This window comes from Lutjanus erythropterus, chromosome 13 (assembly GCF_056507025.1).
Source record: "Lutjanus erythropterus isolate fLutEry1 chromosome 13, fLutEry1.hap2, whole genome shotgun sequence".
Classification (NCBI taxonomy): domain Eukaryota; kingdom Metazoa; phylum Chordata; class Actinopteri; order Lutjaniformes; family Lutjanidae; genus Lutjanus; species Lutjanus erythropterus.
Window position 1 is genome coordinate 707,441 of NC_139329.1, and position 14,920 is coordinate 722,360.

Consider the following 14,920-nt stretch of genomic DNA (forward strand, 5'->3'; position numbering starts at 1 on the left):
TCTCAAGAACTACTGAGATCAACTTTTTCAAAGCCTGTGTGGAAATTGTCCTTCTTTATGGTGCTAAAACATGGACAATGGATAAAGAACTCCAGGATCATCTTGACGGAACATACACGAGACTCCTCATGCGTGTCCAGAAACTCTCAGGGAGGAACCATCCCACAAAAGCTCAGATTTAAGGTGGCATCCCTCCCATCTCAGCTGTTGTGGCACAAAGAAAAGCCCACTTTGCTGGACAATGCTACAAAGCACAAGACCAGATCATCTCAGACATTCTGCTCTGGAGACTACTTTGTCCTACAAGAGGAAGCAGACCACTCATGTTTCCAGATCTGTTGACTGGGGACACTGGAATGACTGTGAATGAACATGTTTTGGGAACAAGCAATAGAAACCAGGGGGAGCAAAGTGTGTCTGTGTGTATGTGATGATGATGATGATGATGAGGCTCAAACTAATCTTAGTTGTCATTATCAAGATAACTACCAGAAAATGTAATCAACTTAAATCAGTAATACAGGTGAGAATAATTGCTTTAGGTGCTTTTCTCCAGCCCTGGTTATGATTATGATTTCAAACATGGGATTTGTTTCTGATTGGTTGACTGGGGCAAATGAGAGAAAAAATCTCAACTGAACACACAATATATTTAATATTTCAGTTACTCACCCCGAAAGTATCTTCCTCAGGTTTGTGAGTCTCTGCAGTCGGGGTTACTGGTAGAAAAACAGAAGAAACAGACTGAGTTTGAAAATCACAACAATTTATGGCTCTGCTGCTTCTGTAGGGAAACTGCCTCAAGCCATCAAACATACAAGGCAATAAACTACAGAGCTTAAATCAATAATGAAAACAGTGTCAAGAAAGAGCTGCAGGCACAAGGAGGTCAAAGACACATAACTTAGAGTCAGCATGTAAAATTATTATAGGTCTGTTCATAAAGAAAGGGTGGACATAATATAGTTTTATAGTTTTTTGGTTAATATAGTTTTGTTTTTTGTGATATTCAGATGTTGTATGCCAGCAGTGAACTGGAATTAATTAATCATATGTGTCTAGACTGTTTCTAATTACCTTATATTTCATACCAAATCACACAGATCTTTCCAGAAAACTATAAATTACTGGGAAATTACAGACCTGTAAAACATTGTGTGTTATTCAGCTGTAAAATATTTACTCAGACATATCTTTAAAAACACATATATATTTTTATTTCAAGTATTTACATCAGTATGAGTTTTGAAAGCCTTGTATCACGGCTTTATGGAGCCCTGTCTTACGTCTGGCACAAGGCCGTTGGCATTTTTGCCACGTCTGCAAGATAGCAAATAAACTTGCACCTGCTCTGTGCAGCCATTGGGCTGGAGGCCTAAAAATGAGGTAAAACGAAAGTGTGGCCAGCCACATTTCTTATTTTGTGGTCAGTGCATTGGAGTCAAAACCACTTGCACCTTAGACCAGCTAAAATCTGGTCAAAGCACAAGGACTGGCGCAATCAGTCTGACTGCACAAGACAGCACCCTGCACGTTTGGTCAAAGCACACACACATCTCCACAATCACAAAATACTTTCATTTATGTTCAGTCTTTTCCCCACATAGGAGTGTGGATTAATAAAGTGTTGCTTGAACATATTTTTGATCAGCAATAAAGTGTAAATATTGACGTCAATGAGGCATGCACACACGTCTCCACAATCACAAAACAACTTTCATTGATTCATTGATGTGTTGTGTGTCTAAAATTATTCTCATAAATAAGGAATGAGGAATTATTATTATTATATTATTTTTATATTATAAAGCCTATTAAATCTCAAGAGACCTGTGAAGTGTGTGTCCTGCCATCTCCAGCTATCGCGCAGTCTTGCACAAAAAATGTTTTTTTGTTTCCTCCTGGTAAATCCACCATCATGCTGCCACTACTTGCACTCCTGGTACACCTGATTCTTAAAGGAGATGAGAGCTGAATTTCTGATTGGTTTATTGAATGCTTGGCCCTTAACTTACCCATGAATCATGGCACTTGTGCACAGCTAATAGGTGTATCCTGCTGTGTGCTGCTGGCACAAGGAGTGGGACAGGACAGAATACCCCTGCACCCTTGGTGCTTTTGATTGGTGTTCTAGCTCAGCTTAAGACAGGGCCCAAAGAGCAGGTGGATTTAACTCTGTGGTTTTTAGGGTTGTTGTTTGCAATAATGCTTTAAGCTTACATTCATACAGTGGTTATACAACCATATAACTTTCCTTTTAGTTTGCTTTTATTGCACACTCACTGGATTATTGATAAAGAAACAGAGATACTGTCGTGTTTAATAGTCTCTTCCAGGGAAAGCAACTCTACATATTGACTCTGCATCCTACCTTCAAGGACAATCAGGGTGTCAGATTTTTTCAAGTCAGTTATGAGCACACGTTATTTGAATTGCTATTTCATATTAACATGAATGGTTCAGGTCTTTTAATGTAGATGTTGTCATGACAAAGAGCAAACTTCTTCTTGACAACAAAAAGTCACTTACCATAATCATAATCTGTATCTGGATCTGTGAAAGAAGATAAAGATAGATAAGATACAGTGAGACACTGTAGAGTAGATACATGTTTGAGTGTATATGAGAGTTGACAGGATAGGCAAACTAACATGGCTAAAAGCTTGAAAAGAGTTAAAGAAGAGCAGATGTAAGACTAGAGACAGAGCATGTGTGTGAGGTGTGAAAAGAGCAAACCACCAGAAGTAACACTGTTAACAAGATCATCACCTCTGATCTAAATAAAGCTCTCCTTCATTCTCTACATCTCATTTACACTTAGACTAAATATAGGCTTTATTCCAACACATCATCCAACAGAAACACGGTTAGAGTGCTGCTGATGACAGGCCCAGGGAATCTGATCCCCACGGGACCAGACTGCTGTGACACTGTGGTGTCTGAACCTGGATGAACCCAATCACCAGACAAAATGTTGACACTGGATGATTCTGCAACCCTGCAGATAACATTCAAAGGCAATGTTTTTAAAAACGATTTATTTCTACAATATCCGCATGGCAGCTGCATGGTTTAAATATGGTTGAGGTTAGCAACTAACACTGACTAATACTGGGTTAAAGTCAAAGTTATTTGTAACAGGGTAAAAAGTCTGCTGCATTTAAGTCAGATGCACTACACAGTCATCCACCACTGCGACCTCCACACCCCTGTTCTCCAGCTTGCTCCATAAAAAAAAGAACTCCCAAAAATATATTGATATTTAACCCAGAGGCTGTGCCTTATGTCCTGCATCACACAGCAGCTTTCTGATCTTTGTTCTCATTGGCGCTCATTAGGTTGTCTCATCATTTTTTGGGAAAACCACAACCTATAAACTTGTTAATTATCCCCACCAGGCATAAAACAGGGGAGGATTAATTGAGCACGAATGTGATCAACAGGTCTGCATCTTGGCCACAGATAATCTAGAATACTACTGGAACCATCAGCCTAATTTTTCTTGTGCACATTTCTGACTGTATGCTGAAGGGCCTCTGTGAACCACACTTTTGGAAAAACATGGCTCCACACCGGCAACAGCTGTGCCGGCCTGCCTCAGACATTATGTTTTCAGGTCATCCCATTCTTGTAAACATGATATCTCAATAACACCTTAATAACTTTGTCCATAACTTTAGAGAATTTCTTTAATCTTTGCACAAATGACCAGGATAAACTGATTCAGCTTTGGTGGTAAAAGGTCACATTTACTATAACCTCACTAAACACATTTTTGTCCATAATTGAAGAATACATTTACTAATTATGACAACATATACACAAATATCTCCATCCACTCATTTTCTGTAACCGCTTATTCCCAAAGCGTCACAGGGGGCTGGAGCCTATCCCAGCTGACATTGGGCAAGAGGCAGGGTTCATCCTGGACAAGTCCCATGAGGTACATGAGGTTCATCACAGGGCTGACACAGGGACAGACAACCACTCACATTCACACCTACAGGCAATTTAGAGTCACCAATTACATGTCATGTCTTTCGACTGTGGGAGGAAACCTGGAGAGAACCCACACAGACATGGGGAGAACATGCAAACGCACACAGAAAGGCCCTGTCCCAGCCAGCTGGGGAATTCAAACTCAGGACCTTGTGTGCTGGCCACACAAATATCTAACAGGATAAAATGATGGTGATGATATCCAAAAGAACACTGTGACATCATAATGTTCAGCTCTCAGTTCTCTGTACTACTCATTCACTGAAATCACACATATATATAGTGAATATCCGTATTTTGGGGAAAAAAAAGTCAAAACACAATACTTTTATCAAATTTCTTCAAAGCCTTGACTCATATAATGTCTGTACATATATGCTCAGGCACGAAAACTTGGTGACTGGACTGGATCTGAGTGACTCTTTTATGAGTTGCTCTGAGCCAACAAGCCCACATTCAGGGGGTAAAGAAAACATGCGGAACTTTCAGTCCGGCGACCACGTCATACGTTTTGCCACCCATCATTGGTTCTGCACTGCAGGCAAAGTTTTCCAGTCCGTATGTGGTTGATCATAAACTTAGTGAAAAGGATTATGTAATCCAGACTCCCGATCGTAAGAAAAACAAACGTGTGTCAGATCAACATGCTTAAAAGGTATGTTGATTGTGAAAATTGTGCTGATTTGTCCTCCATTGTTGCACCTGTTGCCTCTGTGCCTGTAACACTGCCCCCATGTGGTACCAGTGATGATCAGTGTTGGGCACGTTACTTTAAAAAAGTAATTAGTTATAGTTACTCACTACTTCTTCCAAAAAGTAACTGAGTTAGTAACTGAATTACTCTATAGTAAAAGTAACTAGTTACCAGGGAAAGTAACTATTTCCGTTACTTTAAAAAGAAGTTGTTGTATGTCAAAGAATTTGAAATTTTCTGAGCAGTATTCGAGTCAGTTGAATAGAGAAGAACAGACAGGTAGTTGTGTTATAGACTACCACTAGCTTTGTGGTAGCGTGTGTAGTTGTTAGGTGCTTCAGCAGATTTGAATTGCTTACCACAGATGTCGACAAAAGCTTTGCCCCGGGACATAAATTACACTTAACATGCACGTTCTTTCCTTTAATTTCGACAAACTTGAAATAGTGTTTATATCTCCACCTTGTAAAGGCCAAATTTTCCTCTGAATGCGCTGCCATCATATCCCTCTGCATCTGTTTTGCGTGTGTGTTTGCCGCACGCGCTGTTCCGGTTTGTGTGTGAAAACACCGGCTCTGATTGGCTTACCATGACACATGACTCTAACCCTCAGCCAATCACAATCACTTCTATCGCATCTATCCAGGGGGTGCATTCAGGTAGCCTCGTCCCCCTCCTCCTCCTGTCAGCCTCAAAGCGTCTGCCGTCCTCAAGATGGAAGCAGCATTCTTGCTGGCTGACAGTGGGGGATGGGAACGAGGCTAGCATTCAGGTGTAGCAAACACAGAAACGTTAGCAAGCTTTGGAAAGCATTGTCTAATTGAATGAGCAGGGACAAACAGCCTGGAGTCATAAGAAGTACGTGCGCTATTCTCGAACCTGAACGCACCCCAAGTCTTGGATGACAAATAAACAGAGCAGAGTAGACTCACTACGGCTGGTAGTTTCTTCAATTTATTCAGAGTAAGTAACGCACCGCTTTTGACCGTCAGTAACGGTAACGGCGTTGTAACGGCGGAAAAAATAATTAGTTAGATTACCCCGTTAGTGAAAAAATAACGCCATTACGTAACGGCGTTATTTATAACGGCGTTATTCCCAACACTGGTGATGATGGGCTGGATGACAGGCATAGCTCCACGTTCTGTGCACGCTTCTGAAATTCTGAGATTTTGACAAATTTGGATGTGTATTTGGAGCACCTTTCTGATTCTGACTGGTCTGACATCAGTGGGCTCATTAGGCCCAGCTGCACAAAGGCACAACCCCAGTAAACATGCAAGGTGCACTCTAGTCTTAAAATGGAGACCTCAGTTCTCAAGGGGTCGACACAGAGTCCTAACAGCTCTTCCCCAAAATGAGCAGAGAAAAGAATGATAACTACACATTATGTTGTGTGTCATTTATCTGCTGCACTTAAAAGTGGGCTATATTTGTTTCCAAATCATGTGACACATCTCAGCTGCATTCCCATCAATCAGTTATGGGTTTTTTGTAGACAGCTGGTGACTTCAAAGTCAGAATTAGGTGGTCAAGAAAGATTAAGAGACCCTTTTCTTCTTGTTGACACTTTAGTGAAATGCTTCATGATTCCATGTTGTAACAAAGTGACTCTGAAAGAGTCCAAGGGAATTGTAACCTGACACGCCAGATGGTTTGTTACACAGAGCCATCTGGGAAGCTGTCCACAGCAACTGTTTGGAAAAGGGTGGGCGCTTTCAAGAAACCTCTGGCAGGTCGTTGGATGAACATCTGTCATGTCTAACACAGGCTAACATCAACCAATAAGATCAACTAACCAAACCAGAAGCATGTTAGAAGAGTGAAAACTTTTACATCGCTACAAGGCTTCAGTGTCATTCTTTACTCTTCTTTCAATGAAGAAATACTCTACAATTCTGATGTAACTGATGCCATCACAGTATCTACACCAGTGGTTCCCAAACTGGGGGGGCTGGCCTCCATGGGGTGTGTGTGGAAGACCAGGGGAGAAATAAAGCATGAAACAAAGTTGTGTGAATATGATGTATGTAGGGGAAATAAATAAGAGTCTATCCTGTTGACATTTATTTGATTAATATTCAACTTTTGAAATCTATTTTTATCAGTTCCATTCCAGTTATTGTTGTGATTGATTAAACATTTTGGGGTGGGGTAACTTTTGTTGACTTCCATAAGGGGGGCATGCCAGAAAGAGTCTGGGAACCACTGATCTACGCTAAGCTCTTCAGGAGCCACCACTGTTTGTTCAAGACGAGTTGCTTCCATAGATGCTGCTTGCTAGTGGAGCACCTAAAACCACGTCTATAGCTGCCTGAATCCAGCTGCCTCACAAGTGAAGGGGATAGTGGAGGTTAGTACTTTTTATAGCAGTCATGTGTACATATCTAAAGAGTTTGCAAACACAAGGAAAGTAATCACTACATCGCATAACATCCTCACCCACCCGATTCTCACTTTATAATGTGAGTTTATGTTTTACAGTCAGCCATGTAAACTCTTGACTCCTGTAGTCGCATATTAGGATGTTAAGAGGAGTATTGTCTGTTGCTGATGAGTCCTCTAGTATGCAGCAAACTACATACTCTAATAGTAGGAGATAAACTCAACATGTCCCTCAAAGTCCTTACCATCAAAGGGCTTGTCGAGGAAGTGTCCATACACAGTACTGATGGCTACACCTAGGTAGTTGGTGGCCTCCAACGTGTAGTTGCCGTTGTTGTGGTGTGTTGGGTTTTTAAAGGTGAGGCAGCCCTCTATGTAGTCCTGATAAATATCCATGTCAGGGCGCACATACTCAGTGTGGGTAATTTCCTGAATGGGGAGAGACAGAAAAGCAACAAAAGAACAAGCAACATCAAAATCAATCACTGAAAACCTTCGGACCAACTGAGAGAAATATCTTCAGCATATTAACATGTAATCAAAATGTCATCTTGGACCAGTGGTTACCAAATTGCCGGCCATCCCACCCCTTACCTGAGGCAAAATCAACTGACTGCTGATCAACTTGTAACCAGTAATGAGATGTAACAACACTACAGTTGTCAGATATTTGTACTTGACTTGAGTATGGTAGCACTTTATTTTACAGTCCACTAATAAGATGTAACAAGCTTTCTTTTGTATCAACTCACACAAAAACTTACTGTTCTTTATTAGACAGTATTAGACTGTTTATTCAACACTTATTTTGCTTTTTGGAGGGTAATTAGAGACATTACAGCAACACTGTACTGAAAACTAAAGTGAAATCACACATCTGCTACTTCCCAATTAGTAAACCAGATCTACCAAGTAAAGGTCAATATTATAGAGTTAGAGGAATATTTTGTCTATGGGTGACTGAACAGACATATTGTAATACTGCAGGCAGGTAATGTGATTCAACCAGGAGAATGCAAGAAGTAGCAGATATGTGATTTCACTTTAGTTTTCAGTGCAGTTCTGTTGTAATGTTTCCATGTTTATGGAAATGTTAATGTTTCCAAATAAAGGGTCTTATACCATCTAATAAAGAACATATTTCTAGTTTTAATCTAATTTAACACAAAGTGCAGTTTATTACATCTTTTTAGTGTGCCGTGTGACTGAGTTCTTATATTTTCTGCCACCTTATACTTCTAATCCACCACATTTCACAAATATTATAATCTTTACTCTGCTACATTTATCTGACAGCTGATGCTAATCAGTATTTTTATATCTTCAGCCTCTAAAACAAAGAATATAAACAGTGATTAAAAGCCATTTTATTCTGTAATTCAGTTCTTAAAAGTCTCATGGTTTGCATTTAAGATTACCAGCACCTTGTGTGATGCAACAGTAAAATTGTGCTTATACATTCAATAATCAGTAATTATATGAAATAAATTACACTAAATTTGAACTCACAGTATATGTGGCAGAGATATTCCCAAGATATATTGTACAGAAATCGTGTCTAATTTCAAAACCAATTACTGAATTAATCATTCTTACTGTTTCCCCCCAGTAAGGCTTGATCATTGGACAGATGATGTGGAAATGATCTGCCTGGGAGTTTCCACTCCCTCCAGCACTGTCCACACCTTGGCTGATCTTTCTGAAATTGCTTTATTTTTTCGGATTGATGAAACATCTAATCATATTTTTCCATGTAAATTCCCTCCACTGACCTGAACTTGAAGTGTTCAATTGGGTTTTACAAATGTTCAGCCAGTTCTCTTCTAAGATGGTTATTTTAGCTTCTTTTTCTCATTTAGCTTTAACATATAGTGTGAACCTCCCATTGTGTGACTGTAAACATGAATAGATTCTAGCAATCAGTTTTCTGTTAAGTTTAGATTTGTATGCATCCATCAAGATGTTAATTAAGTCTTTATTTCATTCTTCTGTTGTTCTCATATTACAGTTAAAGTGGGCTCTAACCTGAAGGTACCTGTAGAAGTCTTGTTTTTCTAAATAATATTTATCTTGAAGTTTTTGGAAGCTATCTAATCCTCTACTGTCAGAAATGAGACAGTATGTTGTTATACCTTTAAAGGACCAGTATTTAGTTTAGTTTATTTGCACATTATATATATACATATATATATATATATATATATATATATATATATATATATATGTACAAAGACAATAAAATAACAAAAGATTAAAACATTGTGCAGGAGAGGTTGGAAGCCAAAAAGGCTTATAAAGATACCTCCCCTATATAATTAACATGGACAACTTCAAGGTGTCAAGACTAAATAGATATAAAACTGATATACAGAAATGAAAGTATAACAAAAAAAAAAAAAAAAACAAACAAACATAAAAACAAAACAAACAAAAAAGGAAAAAATGCTCATTAAAACTGCTATTTGCTCATTAAAAACTTTTTCAGATGTTTTTTGAACAAAGATAATGTAGAAATTGATTGTAGAGATATAGGTAAATTATTCCAAAGAGATGGTCCTCTGTATTTCAATGTGTATTGGTTCAGGGAAGTCCGTCAATATGGAAGATGGAAGTCTTTTGAGTGTCTTGTATAATGAGAATCAATGTCTGATGAAAACTTAAAAAAATTCAGAAAAGTGCTCGGCAATTGATGAGTTAGGTGTACATATTTGTACATGAACACACAAGTCTGGTATATGTTTACATTAAAAATTGATAGTAGTTTGTATTTTATGAAAAGAGGAGCAGATGAATCAGATTTTTAGCAAAACTCATCATTCTCAAAAACTTCTTTTGAACTGATAAAATCATATTGAGAAAAGTGGGACATGTGGCAGCCCACACGGTGTTACAGTACATAATATAAGGATGAATTAAGCTGCAATAAAAAGTTAGAATACAAGAATGATTTATCAATGAACGAACTCTACTCAAAATTCCAATTGACTTCATAGTCTTTTTACAGACAAATTCAATATGGTATTTCCATGTTAATTTTTTGTCTACTATGACACCGAGGAATTTAATATTGTCTATAAATAATTTGGCTTCTTCTTTTGAATACTTTTTATTTTTATTACAGAATATTATAAAATTAGATTTATTTATACTGAGAGAGAGTTTGTTCATCTGAAACCATTTAGTTCTTCATTTGCTTCTTGAATCAGTGTGCCAAAATTTTCATGTGAAGCAATAAGACGTGTCATCAGCAAATAAAAGAGGCAGGACATTATTACAAACCCTGGGTAAATCACTCATATATATCAAAAACAAGAGAGGTCCAAGAATGGAACCCTGAGGAACCCCACAAAGCAGCTTAGCTCTATTTGAATTTTGTATATTTATAGATACATATTGTTCTCTGTCCTTTAAATAATCAGTCAACCATTTCAGAGCAACATCATGAAAGCCATATTTTTGTAACTTAGCAATAAGGATGTTGTGATCAACAGTATCAAAGGCTTTTGACAAGTCTAAGAATATGCCAAGAGAATTTTTTTTATTATCTAAAGCTGTAGAGATTTTATGAACAAGCTGTAAAAGAGCCATTTCAGTTGACATTTTTTTCCGAAAACCATATTGATGGCTGTACAGTATGTTGCTCTCATCTAAATGTTTTTTAATTCTTGAATATACTAGTTTCTCTAAAACTTTAGAAAAACTAGGTAAAACAGATATGGAACGATAATTTGTAAATGTGCTAGAATCACCTGATTTAAATAGCGGAGTGACTTTAGCTAATTTAAGGTCGCTTGGTACAACACCTGTTTTTAGGGATAAACTTAGAACATAGGTAAGGGGCTCAACAATAGACAAGACTACAAGACTAGCTCTTATTTCATCATGTCCTGGACCAGAATTTTTCATATCCAATATAATGTCATGTACTTCTTTAGAGGTGGGGGGATCAAACATACTGATACAAGGATACTGCTCATCGATATTCACCAAGACGGATTCATCTGTATTCTCTATGTCTTTAGCTAAGAAAGGACTGATATTTATAAAAAAAGTCATTGAAGCCATTTGTTATGTCAGAAAGATTAGTATAATTTCTCACACCATCAAATAATTGAGATGGGATAGTTGTGGAGGCTTTTTTCTTATTCAATAATTCGTTAATGAGGTTCCATGTGTTTTTTTATATCATTACGGGATTGTTAAAATTTTTCTGAAAAGTAGTTTTTTTTTGGCAGTTTGTAATAATTTTGTGAAATAATTCTTATATTTTTGTAAACATCAATATTAAATGGGGTGGGACTAACAACACATTTTTTGTATAATTTATTTTTTTTAATTGAAGATCTTTTTAGACCTGGCGTGATCCAGGGCTTAGAATTTTTAGACTTACTTTTCCTGTTTATTTCAACGAGTGGAAAACATTTATCAGATATGGATGTAAAAATTTTCATAAATGTAAGGTAAGCCAATTCAGCATCCTGATTTTTGTAGACTTCATCCCATGAGGCTTCCTCCATCAGAGCTATAAATGAGTGACATTTCATACTCACATCAGACTTCTCTTGTGGATTTGTTTTGGTTAAGAAAATTTGAAATATTGGAAAATAATCCAGAACTGATCATATGATCAAAATAATTTGTAAATATATTATCAATCAAAGTTGCAGATTTATTTGTTATTCTAGTTGGTTTGTAGATGAGAGGATGAAAGTATGATGCATAAAAAATATTCAGAAATTCAGTTGAAAAAGTAGACTTTCTTTTAAGTATATCAATGTTAAAGTCTCCAAGAAGAATGCATACCTTTCCTTTGTTACTTATCAGCTCTTCAGTAGAAGGCAGACCATCATTAAAGATACTAACATCAGTATCTGGTGGACGATAAATACAACCAATTATAACATTTTTCCCACCAAAACTACTGAAAGTTGGTATTTCTATGAAAATGGATTCTGCTTCAATTTTGTCAAAGCTGTTACTAAGTTCTTGTCTCTCACTAAACTGAAAATTACTGTCAACAAAGATTGAAATTCCTCCACCCCTTTTGTTTTGTCTGCATGAATGCACAGCATTATAATGTGACACTGAATAGGTAGAAGCTATATCATCAGTGAGCCATGTTTCTGATAGAGCAAGCACTGAAAATGTATGATTTAAAGTTGACAGATATTGTAAAAAATGGTCATAATTTTTTGGTAAACTGCGTATGTTTAAATGAAGAGTTGAAAAAGTATTTTTATGCCCTCAATCTAGTAAACTGTTAGTGAATATATTGAACTCCTCTTCATTATAGCAGCTGCATAGACCTTGGTGTCTTCTTGAGTTGAGGAAGTTTATATCTGGATCAAAGCAGTCATTATACATCATATTCTTGCTGTCAGTTAAATCCTGTGACTCAGTCGTCAACTCTTCTAAAGAAATAGAATTTGAATTATTTACATCACACATGACAGCTTGACAACAATACTCATAGTTGCATAATATCTATAAATCTGTTAAATTTGTTGCTGAGAGATAGCTGGGGGGAGATTAACTAGATCTGGGAGGATGCACAACTAGTTGATCATATTTCAGAAAGGCAATGTTCCCCTTCCTCCTCTCTTCTCTGAGTTGTGGCAGCAATTCCTTTTGTTTCATGCGCACATTCTCAGAAAAGTCCTCGTTAATGAAGATGTTAGTCCCTTTAAGTGATTTCGCTCTTTTCAAAATTTCTTCCTTGTCTTTGTATTGAAGCAGTTTGACCACAATGGATCTGGGACGTCCAGCATGGTCATATTTTCCAGTCCGATGAGATCTTTCAATTTCTATGAGCTTGGAGTCTATTTTAAGATCAGAAAATACTTTATTTGCCTTGATCTCAGTCTCACTCCAAGATTCAGATTTTGAGTCTGGCAGTCCATCTATTAGCAGGTTGTTTCTTCTTGACTGGGTTTCCAAATAATCAATTTTTTCAAACAGATTATTTATGGAAGTTTGGTAATCAGAAAAGCTGTCAGAGATAACTTGGATTTTATCAGTGCTGCATGCTTTGGTGGCTTACAGGTCATCCAAGTCTGCTTGTGAAAATTGGAGGCTAGCTTTAAGATCTTGAATGTCTTTGGACATGTTCAATACATCTTAAAGAAGATTGTCCATGCAGGCAAACACAGACTCAGCAATCACTTGAAGGCATTCTCTTGTTGCTCAAGTAATTCCTTGTAAAAAGCCTTTTGCTGTTCCAGCAGCTCATGAACCATAGATAGAGTGACAAAATCTTCCTCACCTTTTTTCGGCATTTTAATTCTTCACAGTGTCCACAGTAACTTGAAGTAGAGTAGCTCTCTTTGAGTAGACAGTGCACTGTCAATGACAGCAGGTGGTATAGAGGATCCAGTAGGCCCGAATTGTCAATCCATCAAAAATCTCTTAAAGCATTTTTCATCCGCACTTCAGCAACACATCTTCATATATGACTTAAAAATATAATTAAAAAATGTTTATATTGTAGTTTAAAATTATTTTAAAAGACCAGAAATCTAAAACAACCTGAGTGGCTTGGAGCCAAAGTTCATGCTGTTGTTGCGGCCAAACAGGAAACAGGAAGTGTCCAAATAGCGAACTTTATATCATCTCTCAGTCTTGGCAGGTTTAAAGTCTTTATCATGTGCCACCCATTGTAACAATTTAATTTGATTTTCCAATCTTAATTTACAACATTCACTAAACAAAATGTTGAAGTTTGTTTTTGTCCAGCGATTTAGGTTTTCCTTGCCATAAATATAGACCTCTATATTCCATATGAATCCAGAAAACATTCTTTTCCACAACATCTCTCTGGGTATTGATTGAGAGAGAAAAAGTAATCATGGTAAAATAATCATCTTAATTATGTCTACTTGACTATACAAGTCCAATGGTAATAACGTCCATCTATTCAAATCTGCTTTTACTTCTTTAGTTAAGTGGCCAGTAATTTGTAGTGTAAATATTAGATTAATCCTTTGGAATTTTGAACAGTGTCATTATCCCAACTGAAGTTATAAAGATTATATATTTGTACTGCAGGTCCATAATTATATGACATGATTAGTGTCTTTTGTGTATTTAATTTATAACCAGAGTTACCAAATGCTTTCAAACAGGACATCATTTTAGGTAAACTCAAATCATGCTGGGAAAGAGTGATCAATATGTCATCTGCATGAAGGCAGGTCTTAAATTCAGCCTCTTTAATGCTAATTCCTTGTATTTCTTGATCTTCTCTAATTGCTTGTGTAAGTGGCTTGATAAATAAAGTGAACAAGGCTGGGCTTAGCGGGCAGCCTTGCCTGCAGTCTCTTTTACGTGGTACAGGGTTAGTTAAACTGCCATTAGTTTGTATCCTGCTGTAGGTGAGTGTCTTTTCAGCATCAAGGCTGAGAACAATAGATTTATCTTTATTCTTACTCATATGGTCCATTAAGTGTAGAACCCATCTTATGTTATCTTGTGTGTCTGTTCCTGAGAAATCCTGTTTGCTCTTCATCTATTATGTCTGGAATTATGTTTTCTAATCTTTTTGTAATTATTGAAGCAAACAGCCTGTAGTCTAAATTTAGAATAGATATTGGTCTCTATGAACTGCACTCAAATTTATCTTTGGAATTATAGAAATTATTGCTCATCTCCAAGATACTGGCATCTCTTCCCTTTTAAGTATAAAACTGACGCATTTCAATAATATTGGTAATAATATTTCCCTGAATATTTTATATCACTCCACTGGATATCCATCTGCACCTGGTATTTTGTTTGAGTCATGAAAATGCATTATCCAATTCTTGTTTTGTTATTTCACATGTAATTATTTTATTCTGTTCTATT

General features: G+C 37.0%; 1 protein-coding gene across 1 annotated transcript in view; it reads right to left on the reverse strand.

The window, feature by feature from the left end:
- LOC146315960 (NT-3 growth factor receptor-like) overlaps positions 1-14,920 on the reverse strand; it is a 262,392-nt gene that overhangs the window by 111,670 nt on the left and 135,802 nt on the right. Inside the window, exons 9-11 of the mRNA XM_084734986.1 lie at positions 7,324-7,507; positions 2,530-2,553; positions 673-719 (exon numbers count right to left, since the gene is read on the reverse strand). Coding sequence (XP_084591112.1) covers positions 673-719; positions 2,530-2,553; positions 7,324-7,507 — 255 coding nt within the window. The remainder of the gene's footprint in view (positions 1-672; positions 720-2,529; positions 2,554-7,323; positions 7,508-14,920) is intronic.